This window comes from Porites lutea, chromosome 10 (assembly GCF_958299795.1).
Source record: "Porites lutea chromosome 10, jaPorLute2.1, whole genome shotgun sequence".
NCBI lineage: Eukaryota > Metazoa > Cnidaria > Anthozoa > Scleractinia > Poritidae > Porites > Porites lutea.
The window spans coordinates 15,201,279-15,218,681 of record NC_133210.1 but is presented as its reverse complement, the minus strand read 5'-3'; the positions used below and the strand labels follow the sequence as shown (position 1 = coordinate 15,218,681).

Below are 17,403 nucleotides of genomic sequence, written 5' to 3'. Positions count from 1 at the left end.
CAAACATTTCTCTTAACGTTTCGACGCAAAGTATCATCCGAGCCGTGCGAATCAATGCAAATTTCCTGAAGAGTTGTCAACTGTTACTGTATCTTGAATTTTGCATAGTTCAGGAATTTCTCACAAGAATTAAACACTGAGTAGATTTTACTACTTTATAGACTTTGTTAAGCTTTTTGTTACGGCTGTTGCGACAACAATAACCAAGGAACAATACGCTAGCTCATACATACTGATCAGTTCTAATGCAATCCCGCTTTTGAAGCGCGTTAGGTAAACGAACTCGCATTAACGAACTTCTCGCTCACTAGTTTGAAGCGCGTTAATGTGGACGCTTATCTCTGAGCTGTACTGTAACAGTTTTTGTCCATCTAACGTTTCACATCTACTTGTAAGAGGATTGTGAAAATCACCGTCAACGGAATTCAGGCAAATCGATCGCAATTCTCAACAGGTCATCCTGTACTGTTTCTCCGGAATAAACTTAAGCGCATCAATTAATTATAATAATTTCTTTATGTTGTACATGAATCTTGTTTGCAGACTCGATTCCAGAATTGTCTGATAAAAATTTAAGCTAATTGAGAACGAACGTCGCCTATCTCGGCACTTAAAATCCTCCTTCTTGTTTGTTAATGAACCCTTCAAGAAAAAGCGTTGCATGATGACCCAAACGAAAGCTCTGCTGTATATTTATTGACTTCTGATGATAAATACACTGTATGTGGAACAGATTTCTCGCCAAATCAACTTTTTTGCTGAAAATAATAAGCGAAGTTTCTTTTCTTTGTGGAGGAGACTTTTCGATCACTTGCCGAGCAACGAAAAAGCTCAAGTTTCAAAGATATGCAGATATGGGATGAACCTTATGAGACTTCAGACACCACCATACAATGATACTCAAGGCATATATAAATGGACATGAAAACATGTGAAAACTCCGGAAAGGAACTCAAAAATGTTTGAATGAATTTTTCACCAACTTGCCACCAAAAACCTGAAAGTCAATGCAGTACAACAGTCTATTGCCAGCACAACTGGATATTGCAAAGGCAAAAAAAAAACATAGTATTCATTATTTGACCGGCCAAAATCGGGGTTTGTCCGGGCTAAAAAATATTTGACTGGTCATCATGACCAGCAACCTGCTGTCCATCATTTTGAGAATTAACTTATGCTTTGCAACTAACTTTTCTTAACTGGTCGCAAAAATGGGACTACACTTTTCTTTAAATTTCGAGCCATGAAAAGGAACATGTGATGAAGCCTTAAGAACATTTGCTAAGTTGTTCGGAGACTTGCAACAGATTGTAGCCACCTTTCCTTTCCAATCGGCATGGCACATTCCTGGTTTTAAGACTCAAAGTTACTGTTGGGAAGCAGTCATACATGTTGCTAGCAAAATTGTATTCATAGTTTATTGTAAAATTTAAAATGAGTGTGATAAACCTCTCACTTATTGAAGAATAATGGCACCCAAAAGTTTGTATGCTTTTGCATCATCCAAGTTACATTGGCTCATGGAAGGCCTTGTTTGGTTTGGCATTGAAAAAGATACTCTAAAAATTTAATCAAATCTACTTGATAAAGAAAGCAAATAATGTAGTCGAGAAATCCCTCTTTAAAAATTCTTCAAACAACTACAGTAGCTAAACCCTTAAAGAAATACAACTTTGGTCACTACACATTTCTTAAGGAACATCTTGACACCTGTGGACAGATGGGATTTTATGAAACAGGGTGATACAAGTAATTTAAGAATAAAAGATAGCTTACTATTCCACTTACAATACAGTTACTATATCTAAATAGTGGGCAATTCTCCAAATTTGCTGTGAACTTTCAGATCTAGACACAACCAGAAAAAAGTTGCTTTCTAAAAGCAACTATTAAAATATTTAGAGAAGGCTGCAAACAGAGAGCAAGTGTACTTGCATAACATGGCTGTTGAAGATTCCGGTATCACCCAGCCTTGTTTTCCTTTGTCAAGAGAGAATTAACTTTAACTTCATTAAACCGAAAAAGGTGAACAAAGAATGATTTAAAATGCACTATATTTACTTCAAAGAAACAGACATTTTCCTCGAATTAAACAGCCATGTAAGTTTGGTAAAGGAAACGATGTCCTTGAACTTTCATTTTCCCCCGTGTCAATGAAAACAATAGGATAACAACCAAAGAAAAGAGAACTAATCAAAGGTGTACTAAAAGCTATGTTGTTATGAAGTATATACAGCAGAAAATTGAAGCACTAGCCGGCTTTTCACTTAGTTTCCGATAATGCGAGGTTGTAAAGATTTCGCCTGGAAGTGTTATTTGAGCTGCCCGAATTGACGTGTTTTATGTTAGACAGATGTTTCTCCACAAAATCGAGTCCAGCCAGACAAAAGAGAGCGAAAGCTAGTCGATGTAAAAGCTAAGAATTCACTTTAAATCAGAAGGCAATATAATCATGCAACCCGCAGATGCTGCCACTCGGAGACGGCATTAACAATTCAGTATTCAGGGTCATAAGGAAATTTTCAAACTGGTAACCATTATCCAGCTGAAATCAGGGCCTATTGTGTGTAGCGGCGGATAAAATTTTTTGAGGCAAAATACAAACAAGCGAATTTCGTTCGAACTGCAACAACGCAACGACGCGAAGACATTTGGGGCGAGACAGGAAAAGACAGAGGCACGGAACGCTCGAGCGATCAACCCACACAAGGAAACATACAAAAATTTACATTTTAAAGTTAAGAAGCTATCGAAGGTTTCACAGAAAAAGTGTAGTTCAGCCACATTACGTTTTAAGTGGTTACTGGACAGACGATCTCAGGGTTTCAAAGCGCTAAAATGATTTAAAATAGAGAAGAACGATAACGTGGACGTGCGGAAACGCTGATTATGAAACTGCGACATGCGTCGCGTGGAAAGTTACATTAGCTCTGTTTGCAACAATTTCTGCCCTCAGTCGTAAAAAACAGTCGTAAAAACGTTGTTTACATTTAAAGACAACTAAAAGAGTGTACAACTCACCAAATGACAGACGGAAAAAGTCGAAATTCCTTCGCAGTCAAAGTATTAGCAGCACACCAGCAAGGTAGGCAAAAATCGAATCGAGGTGCGGCCTCTTGAGCCCGCGATATTTGTCTAGTTTTCAGGTCTCCTGCGGTCATGAAGAAAGCATTTTGGGGGTGTGGTGCAAGAACGTGAGCGGAAACGGAAATTAGTTCATTTTTCAGTAATAGAAGCTAAGTAAGAAAGAATAATTTTAAAGTTTGTTGTTTTTGCGATTAAAGTTGCATTTTGAAGATAACTTTGGTGATAAAGAAGGCTGTACATTGAACTGTTACCCAAAGTATTGCACCCAGTGTCCTAGATTGGTCAGCGGGTGGATGTTCCATGTGACCAACCAGGCAGGGGAAACCCCAACCTCGTCCCCAGGACGCTTTTCCCTGGCTTAGGAGGGAAAAGCGCCCTGGGGACGAGGTTGGGGCAACCCGGGACCAGAGACCCGTTTCTCGGAAGTCCCGGTAATTAGAGGGCCCAGAAATGTGCGGGGGGGGGAGTACTTGGGGTAATTATTATTATTTTTTTTTTTTTAACACGATACATCAAAAACATAAGGAGTCTTTCCTACCAACTAAAAGGTGCTTTGCATTTGCATTTGTTTCTGCATCACTTTTAACTTTTGGAACTTTTGGAATTATTTAATAAAAGAAAGTTTATTTGTCCGAGGGGCAAAGTTTAAGAGGGCTCCATTCGTTTTTGAAGGAGGACATATTGTTATTATTAGAGGCAATCTCTTTTTCAATTTCCATGGAGTTCATAACGGTTTGTATATAAACCTGTAGCGCAGGGTTGCTGTTATTTAACTTACATGTGTAAATATATCGTTTGGCGATTAGGAAAAGGTGATGTAGTAATAAATCAGAGATATTATCAAGTAGTCCAAGACAGATAAGAGGAGAGAAGGCAATGGATTTGTTTAAGGTGGTGTTTTGAGTTATCCATTGATAAATGTTTTTCCAGAATTTTTGAGTGTAACTGCAATACCAGAACAAGTGGGCAAGGGTTTCAGTAAATTCCCCGCAGAAAGAACAGGAGTCTGCTTGTTTTAGGCCGATTTTAAAGAGGAAGTCGTTTGTTGCTATTCGTCTGTGGAGGAACATGAATTGGAACACTCGTAACTTGGGTTAATTTTTGCTGGGTTCGTGCCGAGGGCCTCTCAGAACCCCTACCCCATTATAGTCTATTCTGTGGCCAAATATAGACCCCATCTTAGTCACTTTCGGGCAAATGTAATACTCGAGTAACTTTTTGTTTATGCATCTAAAGCCTGTTAACTAGGTCATCCCCGGAAATGAATTAGCATTAGTTAAACTTAATGATGTAAAAATCTTCCCATTTTTAAATCCCTGCCTACCTACCTGAATTCCCTGATCCCCAAAACCAGAAAAAGTGCGATCCCATTCTAGTAACTCTAATGAGAATGCAACCCCATTGTTGTCAATCCGTTTCGAAAAGAACGAAAAGAACTGAAATAAAACAACGTCTGTGTCGAGGCTAAAACAAAACCTAATGGCAGTTTCTTAGCCAGGACCTGCGCTTCTATTCTCTAGATTTTGATTCGACGGACCAAAAAGTTACGAGGACTTTCGAGAAACGGGCCTTAGGCTTCATGGAGAGGAAAAACGGCACATCCTGGGGGATACTCCTGGGAATTCTTGGAGGGAGTGTGGCGCCCGGTTCTCCAACTCCTGACCCTATTTCAGACCGAAAAATGTCATTTTTCCACACTTTTAAGACCTCATGACCTCTGAAATCCATACCCGTTTTCGGACCTGGGCAGGGGCTCGTTTCTCGAAAGTCCCGTAACTTTTCGGGCCCGAAATCAAATATTCAAATCGAAATATAAAGAATAAGAGCGCGGGTCCTGGCTAGTAAACTACTCCATTTTGTTTCACTAAATGATAGTTTTATCATGCTAGATGCAAAACTATTGAATCCTCGATCTTTAATGTAAACGGAGACAGCTTACCGGGCCCGTTAATTATCGGGACTTTCGAGAATCGCAGAAATTATGTCATCATTAGAGCGCAAACAAAAAATTTTTTCAAATACATTTCGAATCCGCATATTTCTATTTCTTCCTTAATATTCATTTGGAATTGAAACGATAAATACGTTCATACGCACCCGTAGTTCCCTCGAAAACCATTCCCGATTCCAGACCAAAATGTGCAAAGTGTATACTATAAAGACCCTACCCGTTGGGGCGGTACATACCTATATGGCTTATATAAGGGAGTATCCTTCACGGCAAATAAACGCTCGCTTCGCTTGCCGACAATTTGCGCTGTCAGGAGCGAATAAACGTTCTCAGTAAAATCCAACTAGTGGTCTATTATCAATGCTGCGTTCTGATTGGTTGAGCTTCTACTAGGCTATATGTTATAGCCCCCTAGTAGCGAAAAGCGCGGGCTTTTTGGCGGCAAAAAAGGATTAAAGTCTAGCTTTAACAACCTAAATTTTTTTTATTCTCGATATCTTTGACCAACTAGTTGGATTTTGCTAAAACAGTTATTCCTCTCGCCCTCATTGCCTCTGAGTCAATAGCCCATGAGGCCGAAGGCCTCATGGGCTATTGACTCAGAGCCCATTTGGGCTCGAGGAATAATTGTTAAATACACGCATGTACTCCCGTGCACGTGCGTACAGCTGAAATATTCCTGAAACCCACGCCTGAAAGCATGAAAGCATATATAATTAATTCTGGATGGCTGATAAATTATCGCATTATATTGGAGTTTCTGTTCTCGTATTTCCTTTATCTTTGTATTATTCCATAAACTGGACGTCAAGAAACGTCATCGTGGGGCAGTGGGGTGACAGGCAAAAGACTGAACTCTCTTGCAATTCTGCACTCTCTTCTGCTATTTTTTTAGGGATACCCACACGCTGTACCCAGCGGAAGCCTCTGCAGAGGAGCGAGCAATTCTGCACATAAACAAGCATAAGGATGTTGATATTGTTGGCGTTGTAACAGAGTTTGCCCGTCAGAAGGGTAGACGTCTCGACCTTTGCATGTAACCTCCTTGATATCGTTACTTTTTGCTATTTTTTCCGTAAACACTGAACTTTACCGATAAAACTAGGGATGGGTAAGATAAACAACTAACTACTGCATTTTCAATACAATACAATACAATACCCCTTATTTAACGTGGTCAATGTTCTTAGCTAATTAGCTACTTTACAGACATGCCACGAAAAATAGATAAATAAACTAGAAATAATAATAGAAACAGAAGATTTCTCTTCGTCTTTATTGAAAATGTCCTGCACAAAAAGCAGGGAATGGCCTTTCCGAGGCCCTAAATTCAAACATTTTATGGGGGAGCATACCCCCAGACCCCACTAGTTTGGCGTGCCTTCGCGATCGGTGCCCTACCGTTTCTTCCCGTGCGTACACCTTCAAGATCTCACGTTAATCCCCTGGCCGTTTTCCCCACCAAAAGAACTTGGCATGGTCCCCGGGGGGATACTTTAGGGATTTTTGGGTGGAAATGTGCCGCTGGGACCCTGAAACCCTTAATTAGCCTATACCAGAGCTAGTTCAGCTGAATTATATATACCCTAGCTATTACATTACTAGACTAAACTCCCCAAATCCCCACTATCCTAGAGTAGCTGTTTTCCAGAAACTACTGAGGTCACTAGCACAGCCCAGCCAAAACCCAACCGATTTGATCTTTTATTTGTATTTTTGATGTGCAATTCCCGGTTTCCCTAGTCTAGACTAAAATCTTCAACCAATTGATCACTTTCCTGGAAAATGATACGATATTCTAGACCCAAACTCTCTGAGGCATGGTCACAGGTTTGGGAAACTACTAACCTTCCACCAGGCGGTCTTTCAAGGTCTTTTTCTTTTGTTTGGAAACAACAGCAAACAGATCCCAATGCCTACGGCGGAGAGAAAACAAAATATTTCTATATTAAACACCGTATTATTCGCAGATATCTTCGGTTATTAAATTTTTAAGGTTTCCGGTACGGCGGCGTTAACTGATTGATCAGTGGTTCAAAATCAAGGCGGGTTTATTTCAAAATCACCGGCAACAATTACGATAAATCATTTGTAAATGTTGTGCAAAACTGAAATGATGTTGTTCAGAGTTCCACAGTCTCGATTTCGCGAGGATACTGAATAGTACTTGTCTGGATCGAGTGTACCTAGATTTTTCTTGAGCTCTTCGAATAAACGCCGCATTCTTCTGGTTTGGTGCGGCGTCAGTTTATAACCAGGTAGGTTCGAGTCAAACGACAAATAGATTTGCGAATCGTCAGCCTAAAAATTGGTAACGCATGTCATGTTTTCTCACAATGTTCCCGCAATCCCCACAAAGCTGAGATGTCCAAAAAACCACCCCCCCCCCAACCCAGTCCTGCGGTACACCCTACTGCAGGGCAGAAAAAGATGAACTTTCACCATGAACAGACACATACTGGCGACGATCCCAAAGGTAGGATTGAAGCCACGATTAAGACTGTAACTGCCTTTGATCCCCATGATTTTTGAAAGGTGCAAATCCCGTTTCCGTTACTCAAATCTTCATTGACCGCGATACATAGGCTATAAACACTACTTACATAGTTGCATATGAAATGTGCAAGTTTAAAAAAATAGAGCGGGTTGCAAACAGCGAAACAGGTTATAATTCTCTCGCAGGTTTGTTCCCGAGTTGCACCTTTTGAATTTGAGCCCCGGCTGGATAGACCAGTGTAACAATGATTATTATACCTTCGCTTTCCACTTAAAACGTCCATCACCAGCATCAGTTTGATTTCCAGATGCACCACGCTATCTGGCTTGCCAGCTGAAAAATAGTGAGCCAAAAGTAAAGTGAGTTAAATCTCCACAGCGGCCAACTTAGCAAAGTATCTTCTACTTAACTGCTAGTGGAAAGGTTCATTTCACAAGTTACAGATTTCCATGTCGAAAATGTTTTCACCACCTAAATGTATTAAGAACGATCTAAGGCCAATTACTTTAACTTCTCAAATAGCTAAAATATTTGAGGGTTTCATGTTAGCCCCCCTATTTAATCAAGTCATCGATAAAATTGATCTAAAACAGTTTGCACTCCCAGGCAGATCAACTACGCATGCGCTCGTTTACTTGCTTCACTGTATCCTAGAAGCGCTTGACAACAGCCATTGCTATGCTCGCATCTTGTTTACCGACTTTAGCAAACGATTTGACCTGGTGGATCATTCTGTTTTGGTATCTGAGTTTCGCGGTTTGGGGGTGCATGAGGCCTTAATTAGATGGATTGGGGCCTTCTTGACAGGAAGGTCGCAACAAGTCAAAATCGGTAGTGCTTTGTCCAACAGCGTTATTCCAAGGGGCGGTATCCCCCAGGGGACAAGACTAGCCCCCCTGTTGTTTGCAATCCTCGTCAACAACCTAGTGGAGGACTGGGAAACTAGAGTTAAGTATGTGGACGATCTCTCAGTCTTAGAGATTATTCCTAGATGTTCAACCAGCATGCTGCCCTTTATAGCTAGGGATATTTGTTCTTATGCTAGTAGTCATGGTATGAAGCTAAATCCATCCAAATGTAAAGAGTTACGCATAGATTTCTTACAGTATAAGCCCTCCGACCTACCTCCCTTCCAGATATCGGGCAGTATTATAGAGCAGGTGCCATCTTATAAGTTGCTCGGTGTCCATCTGTCGCACAATTTATCGTGGTCTATGTAGCCAACGCACCAGCAATAATATAAGTCGCAAAAGAGTTTTAATTCAAATGGAACAACTCGAACTCTTAACCTTATTTACATGATGTTGCCAGTGGTTTCTAGGATAAAGTAACAAACATAATACATTAAGAGCGGAACGACTAATTACAACAATGGAAATAACGTAGGAAATATAGGTAACATAGGAAATACGAGATAAACGAAGACAGAGGACATTACCAGACGATTTGGGAATACGGCGAACGAAGTAAGATAAAGAACGTAACATAGTTGTAACAGCTAGCGAACTCGAGCAAGATACTTTACGATTTGCATAACCCGCGCGAAAGTCGAATTACTTATACGTAAACACGCGGACTGGGACTAGGCGGGGGATTGGTTACTACAGTCTATTCACTGCGACTATATTGTAAAGAGAGCACGCAAGCGTCTCTACGTTTTGCGTGTCTTAATGAAATCAGGCCTCCCACCAGCTGAACTCATTCATTCAGCTTTATTGTAGCCTTGTGCGGCCCATCTTAGAATATGCATCTCAGGTGTGGGCCGCGTTACCCAACTGTCTAGTTCAATTGGTGGAAAGCGTGTAGAAGTCTGCACTAAGAATAATTTTTCCAGATTGCTCTTATGAGTTGGCACTCGTGCGCTGTGGCTTGCCTACACTTTTGTCGCGCCGTGATGAGGCTTGCAGGCGTTTTATATCTAACATCAAGGAGTCCGGGTTCCTTTCACACCCGCTGCCGCAGCCCACGAATGTCGCTCATGGGTACGGGTTGAGGTCGGGTTTTTCTCGTTCTGAATTCCGCTTTGTCAGAACGGACCGCCTTAGTAATTTTGTTACCTACAGTTACAATAGGATTTAATTGTTTTTGCCTTCTGTGCCATGTGTAATTATGTGTTCTGCGTATTCTTGACCTCCCTTGTAATTTAGTGTTATACACTACCAAAAGGGTTTAATAAACTGATTATTATTATTAAATTAAATTACAGAATTACAGAATTAAAGAATTGCAGTACTTGTTACGTTTCGTTTCGTTTCGTCGAATACCAGTTGTTTCGTTTAATTTTCGTTTCGTTTCGTCGAATACCCTAAGCCCTACACTGCGAACATGTTCGACTACTTCGTACCCGTAGTCAAGAACGATGTATCAGAGGGCACCTTCTGGTGATTTTTATCAACTATTTTATGACATAAAACTTGGCTTTCTCTCAGTTCTCATTGCTAATGCGAAGAGCTAAACAAAGACGAAACTAGCGTCAGTCAATCGAAATACAAGATTTGCAGTAGACTGTGTTGAAAGGACTTTTCGTAAGGGACTAGCTTACCCTTACAACAAAACAACTTCTTCTGGATCACTGGTTGTTTATTGACTTGCAGCTCCTAGGTTTACAATTCACTCTTCAATGTGGTTGTCGTTCTCTTACTATATTGTTGTTGCATCTTGCTTTTACACCGACTAGCAAACCCATCGTCTCTAGCAGCTCAAATTAATACTTACGCAAGTCTTCTATAATTGGCTAGAAGTGACTCATCCCGCATGAAACATCAGTGAGGCGTTTGCCCTGTCAAAATAATTTTCTTTCTCAGATTTCGCTGTTAAGATTGGGCTTTCCAGTCAGTATAAAACAAAGAGAGCAATATAAAAATTACAAAGGTGTTTACTCATATACAAGCTTTTCACATTCGCAGATAAAAAGCTACTAAAATTACAGTTTGAAAATCCTGACTTGTTGTCGATTTAGAGAGGTGTGAAGCTTCTTCTCCGACTGTGATTAGATAAACGTTCTTATGAACTAACAATGCGATGCCAAAAACACAACCTTACGAATCTGATCACAACACTGGTGGCTAACAGCTTCTTACAGGTCATTTACAGCTTGAAGAATCAAAACAGCTACGGCAGTGACCAGGAAATATCCCCGGGGGGGGGGGGTACTCCCATACATTACCTATACGGGTATGTGCCGCCCAACGGGGTCGTGATTTTGAAGCTCCTGATTTAGAACGGGGTATCCATTTCAGAGGCGTTTTCTAGAACGGGGTATGAAAAATTGTGGATCACGGCTTTATCTTCTGCTTAAAATTGTTGCTGATTATGAAGAAGCATTTATTTGATGTATAAGTCGAACAAATAAAGAAATATCTTTTTAAAAAACAGGGCTATTTCAATTTACAAGCTTTCTAGAACGGAATATAAAAAATTGGCCCATTTCTAGAAAGGGGTTTCAGTTTTAGGGCGAATTCTAGAACGGGATATAAAAAATTGGCCCATTTCTAGAACGGGGTATCAATATTAGGGGAATTTTTTTTTTAGAACGGGGTGTCAATTTGGAGTCCCGGGCGGCACATATCCACCCAAAAAATACCCAAGTGCCCCCCCCGGGGAAATATCTTACTATTATTATTTAAATACTTTCAGCTTTTAATAAGTAACACCATCTACAGTATGAATTCGACTGAAATTAAGAGAAACAAGCCAGAACTTATCCAAAACAGGGACAGGAACTATTTCCTGGCAATTACCAACGTACGACCAGTCAAGGTCGAGATGTCAAACCAAGCTGTATTCGAAAACGCAGACAACGCTTTATGTAACCTGCCGAAACCAGTAGAAACGAAACTCCTGTCTTTACAATTCATGTTAGGAGAAACTTTCTATCCATCACTACTTAAACTTATAAGCCAATACTATGAGTAGTGAAATAACCTACTCAGATTAAACAACAAGAACGCTTACACTGAAACTTAAGTACAAACAGGTATCGTAGTAAATTCCACTAATGGCTAACGCAACTCTTCGACCAACACTTTCTTTTGATAAGACAGAGGTGAAAGAGTTAACAGAAAATCATTTTCTCACTTCGAAAGATGGTGTCCTTTGATCAGTGTTGATGTACAGGAGTTGAACACGAAGTATAAATGAGTCAAATTACTTTTATGACATTTTCCTTCACATAATACAAATATTTCCCCAAATCGAAAGAAATCCTGTAATAAATCAAAACACCAAATAAAATTCTTTAAATAATTTTAGTCAAAACATGCGCACTAAAAACGTCTTTCATCGCTTCAATTTTGATTATTTAACAACTGTGACTGCGGGCACATGAGGCATGAAGACCCATAATAGCCCGTCGACAGTGTTTTTCTAGTTGTTTTTTCTTCCTTGGCCTTCATTGCTTCCGTACAGGATAGCTAGTCATCAATCTGACATTAGGCAGTCTTAAGCTGTGTCAAACCTTTGCTCAAAGGACGGGGGGTTTGATTGCCCGTCGGCTTTTTTAGATTTCTTGCTCCACAAGCCAAGCTCAGTTTTCTGTGGGTAGCAAAAGCAAGCGAAAGGGCGGTAGCTCGTCCCTCACGTGCGGGCCTACTACCGGAATCGGAATTGAGAGGCGAAGGGCGTTGAGAAAGTGGCTACTGCCATAATGGTATCAAGAAAAACCAAATTATTGCCTGAACAGAAGTCGTGATCCTTTTCTTGACGTCGCCGGTTTCCGAAGCAACGGTGTAGCCTATAAACACCCACACAATTTTCAAATCCTCGCGAGGTTTCCATACTTGAATTTTGATGATCATCAGTTTAGCACAAAAAATAAGAGTGTGGATCAGAGCCACCTTAAATATTTTGAAAATTTCAATGTTTATATGCTGATTAAAACCTCTCATTTATAGTGGAGGTCATCGAAACGTTTTTGAGTTGAAAGTAGACTATACTCATGTACCGAAACTTGAGCTTCAAGTAAGGATGGTTTACACAAGTTTACATGCTACACTTTTGCCAGCCTTAAAAATCAATTCATTCAGAACAATTCAGAACAATTCAATTCATTCAGAACATCGGAACCAGTCGTGTAGATCTAACGTCGATGTCACTTCTCGATCCAGAGATTAGAAGTAAAACTAGTAAAAAAAAAGGCCCATTTGGCCGTTAAAAAGATAATGATATCACTACTTTCAAAAGCATATGGTAAGCTCGAGCGTAACTGATTGAAACAATGATAGAACCGACAGAAACACTAGAAACATATAAGGTTTCTGATCGATTACAGATGCCAGTGAATCGGACATCGCTAAAAATAACATTCTTCAAACGCACTTTCAATGATCCCATAATGTTTTCGTACACGTGAGACAAAAATTTTAATTGACGTAATAGGCCAGTTTACAGTTGTGTGTTCAGTGCCCTGGCCTTTGAATAGAAGAGAGGCTGGTGGTGACCTTGTTTTGTTACAAACCTTCCTGCTTCTCATGTGCAACAAATCGTGGTATTCTCATGCTAACAAGCCCGTGAACATGATCATTTACATATGAAAAGCAAGAAGGTTTGTAACTAAATAAGATCACCGTCAGCCGCTGGGGTCCGTTTCTCGAAAGTCCCGGTAACTTTTCGGGCCAGAAATAAGATTTTCGAATCGAAATACAAAGAATAAGAGCGCGGGTCCTGGCTAACAAACTGCTCCTTTTTGTTTCATTAACTGATAGTTTTATAATGTTGGATGCAAAACTATTGAAACCTCTATCTTGCATGTAAACAACAACAGCTTTGCGGGCCCGTTAATTATCGGGACTTTCGAGAAACGGGCCCCAGGGCACCAAGCACACAATTGTAAAATGGTCTATTCAAAACGGCCCAGGAAAAGACGTACGGCGAAAAGAACTTGCTGAAACCGTCACCCTGAGTACCAAAGGACAACTCCGTAATACACGAATCCCAGGATTATGAATTGCGTTCTCCCAACGTCGAGCGCAAAACAATCGAATACAGCCTGTATATTTGAGTACTAGAACCTTCGGTTTTCAGTCAGGTTTTCAAAGATTTCTCACTTTCGGTTAAAATCCGAGCCACTTTTAGACTGCTATCTCTTATCTTTTTTCAAATCCCTTGAACACACTCAGTAAACCATTCAGTTTCTAAAAAATGATACAACAAATTTCCACAGACCATAGACAAGTATGACTTTAGCAAACCTTTATGCTCTAATTAGCAAAGCGAGGTTGATGAACCGAAGGTCGAACCTAACACACCAATCTGAAAAATTGTGCCTTCATTTCGGCATGGCAGCACATTCGAAAATAGAATAGTGATCTGCGGACTGGCGGAGTAGACTAGCCTTGTATCTTTATTTTCTGAACATTTAGCCAGACTGAAATAAAACTGAAACTTGCAAAACTAAGGTACACCAGAGTTGTAATATTAAACGATCGTAAAGACCCGTCTCAACTAAAGAACGCGTAAAAGGAACACTCCGGCGACAAAAAACAACAGGCTTAAATTAAACTTAAACTAAGCTTGTGATTTTTTACCGGAATCGAAAACAATACCGGCAGAAACTACGCTCTCACTTGAGCTATAAACAAACACTGAATTTACTTAAATGAACTGCTATGATTGTATGTGGCGACTTCAGGTTGAACTGAACTGAAATAAAAGCGCTTACCTCCCACTTTTCTCTTTTCTTGGAGAAGATTTTCCGGGGTGGATGCCGAACCAACCAGTCTACCAACCACATTGCTGTGTCGCTCTGTGAACTAAAAATCACTAGTCTTTTACTTCAGTTTTCAAATTCAAAAAGGTAAATCTGTTCTACCAGTCGGCATGGAACCACGAAGGAACGATGCTCTAAACAGTGTCCAGGAAAAAAACAAACAAACAAACAAAGACAAAACAGCCTTGAAGTTTCACGAACGCTGCGGTGACCGCCGGTGACAGAACTTGTTTGGCGGGAATCAGTTTTCTTTCCCCGGATGTAGAAGGTTCACCTCCGTCTTCTAAAACCTCCGTCAAGGTCATAAAAGAGAGAAATTCGCCAAAGCCAAAATCAAACTTCTTCAAAGGTAAAGTTGTTACTTTCGCTTTTCAAAAATTAATACATTGCCAAATTGCTAATCGGGGGTCGGTTATTAGACAAGAGACGTTTATTTGAGATAGGGGGTACATCCCTTACGCAGTTTAGTCAGTGAACAGGCTCCCGTGGGAATGTGGTTGAACGCGGGAGTTTCGCTCCTCCCCAATCCCCTTTTCCCGAACTTTTCGCTTAATGGCTGCCTTCTCCTGTTAGCTCGCCTTCGCCCAAACCGTTGAAGAGATATTTATGACCAAAGCAAGATCACAGTTCCCTTGTTAGCGCGTGGGATAGGGATGAGGGAAAAAGAAAATAGACGTTCTTTAGTTTTCTTTCCCACGCTTGCCTATGTTTTCGAAAAGCACGAAAAGAGAAGCAAAACAACGCCCCGTGTAAAGGCTATTGCAAGCAGAAGTCTCTTTTCCTCCCGCGCGCCGAATATCTGGAAAAAGAGGCCTCGCACTAGCAAGGAACTTTCACCCAAAGACCTAGCTACTGGGTACGATCTGCCCACTAAAGACATAACCGACTCACCCCTTGGAATGGAAATTTGTGGCATAAAAAAGAAAAAAGAACAAAAATATAAGAAGAAGACGGAAGAATTTGAGACGGTCCAGACCCACATATTTGCAAATCACATGAGTAAATTTTAAAAGACTCTTTAAAGCGTTGTATTCGCTTTTGTATATAAGTTTTGAAAAAAAATATTCCTGAATTAAGTGGAATGGTGTTATTGTATCGTCATTTTCTTGCAAATTCTGAGTTTGGGTTGAAAATGTATCTTGTTAGAGTTGTGTCACGCAACAAGGCATTGACTTAAACACATTTTTGCATGTATTTTAATCTTGCCTATTTTGTTGACCACCCTGGACAGCCAAAGAATATTGAGGGTAGAAAGTGTTAACCGGTTGTTTACTCTAGAGTTTAGTGAAATCTATCTGAAATATACATGGCCCTTTGGTATTTTTAAGGCAAAAAGAAAAGGCATTGCATTCCAAAGTGGTAGCTAGGGTGTGAACAATAGGGGAAAACAACACTGATAAGGGCAGTTGCTGAATTCATATTTACCAGGGCCAACTCTTGACTAAGGGTTATTATTGACCTCTGCATTCCAAATTGTATTTCCATTCATCAATCTGACAAGCAGATCAGGGTTCATGAGCTTGAGCATTGTCCCTCATTTTCTGCATAGAGTTTTAACTGTAGTTTGTGGATCAAAAATGGATGTAAAATATCAAGAGAATAAGGACAACATAACTTAACACTCCTTGCACCCCTTACCTCTTTCTCACTCTCCCACCCCCTTGCCTTATCACCCCTCCCTCCTGAATGCAACCCCCTAATTTCAAATTATTACTTGTTATTAACAGAAAACAGTTATCATATGATAGCATGACTAAAGCAAAAACTGCTATAGATCCTTGTGTCTGACAATGAGCCCTTATACCATTATAGAGGTATAGCTACTTGTTGCAATTTGATTGGTTACTAAAAGTCGTAAGTCTGTGAGGTACATATAATATTTCAGGCACAAGATTCAGTGAGGCCATGAGCCTCACCTCGTTGTGGTCGACAAAGTTATTCATATCCACATTATTTAACTCAACCTTAATAATGAACATTCACACAGTCACATAGTCCTTCAAATAACTTTGAGTTTTCTCTTGTGACCTGAGATCTCAATGCCTAAGATCCTGCGTGATGATTAGTGGAAATGTTCTCACTGACTGAATCCTTTAGTTCCAGATTTTGCTCGATCAGCGTGCAGTGCTGACTATAAGGTAATTAAGTCATCATCCTCTGTCAATTGGATGTCATGTGCACAACAACAACAACACCAAATACTTTATTTGCATGACCATAAAGGAATTACAGTATTGCAAAAGCTATTAGTCTAAATTTAAGAACTAATTCAACTAATTAGTACGTGCAAAACATTACAAAACGTTACAGTTCTCATTCATTCATTCATCGATATTAATTTGGTTCTTTAATTCAAAGCATTGCGAGATAAATGAAACTAACTGACAGTTAATTAAATAATCAGAAGAATTCATAAGAAGAGATATTAAAGTATCGTGTGAAAGTGATTTGAAGTCAGGTATTTTAGTTTCTAGTTTGGAGAAAAATATGTCTCTGATCTGAGAATAAGCCTTACAATCTAGTAAGAAATGATTTTCATCTTCGATTTTGTTACTTGTACAAAAGTGACATATCCTTTCATTGCGAGGAATGTTTTCGTATCTACCTGTTTCAATTCTAAGTTGATGACTACTTATTCTAAATCTAACTAATGCTTTTCTCGAAGGGTTTTTTCTTGTTAAAACTAGGTACGGCGAGGGCCTATAGTCGTCTTTAATTGTACAATAAAAACTGAGTTTTTGTGATTGTTGAAGGGTCTGATTCCAGTAAGAGACGTATTTATTTTTCATTATGCCGATATACCTATTAACTATTGAGTCACTCAATGAATTACAGGAAAAGTCATAGTTTAGATCATAGTAGTCAACCATTTTCATGAGATTAGAGTAAAAGCTAGTTTTTCCGTTATAATGCAGGTCATGTTGTTTGAGAATGTGATCCACATGCCTACAGGTTTACTGCCCTACCTTCACTCTTGATCATATATGACTGTAGTCCAGTTCTGCTTTCAATTTGTGCCTTCTTACTTTTAGCTCACAAACTAAAATTCTTAACCAGGACCTTGTCCTACTCATCAAACTGTGAAAAAATTCATACTGTCCTTGCATTGTAATGCAGCTCTTTCTGGGATGATTGTTAGGCTTCGATCCTTGCATCACTCAC

At 39.8% G+C, this 17,403-nt stretch overlaps 1 protein-coding gene across 1 annotated transcript in view; it reads right to left on the bottom strand.

Moving 5' to 3' along the window:
- Nucleotides 1–3,191, bottom strand: part of LOC140950167 (profilin-like) — a 9,560-nt gene extending 6,369 nt beyond the window's left edge. Inside the window, exon 1 of the mRNA XM_073399363.1 lies at nucleotides 3,022–3,191. Within this exon, the coding sequence (XP_073255464.1) occupies nucleotides 3,022–3,161 (140 nt within the window). The 5' untranslated portion in view covers nucleotides 3,162–3,191. The remainder of the gene's footprint in view (nucleotides 1–3,021) is intronic.
- Nucleotides 3,192–17,403: the final 14,212 nt, after the last annotated feature.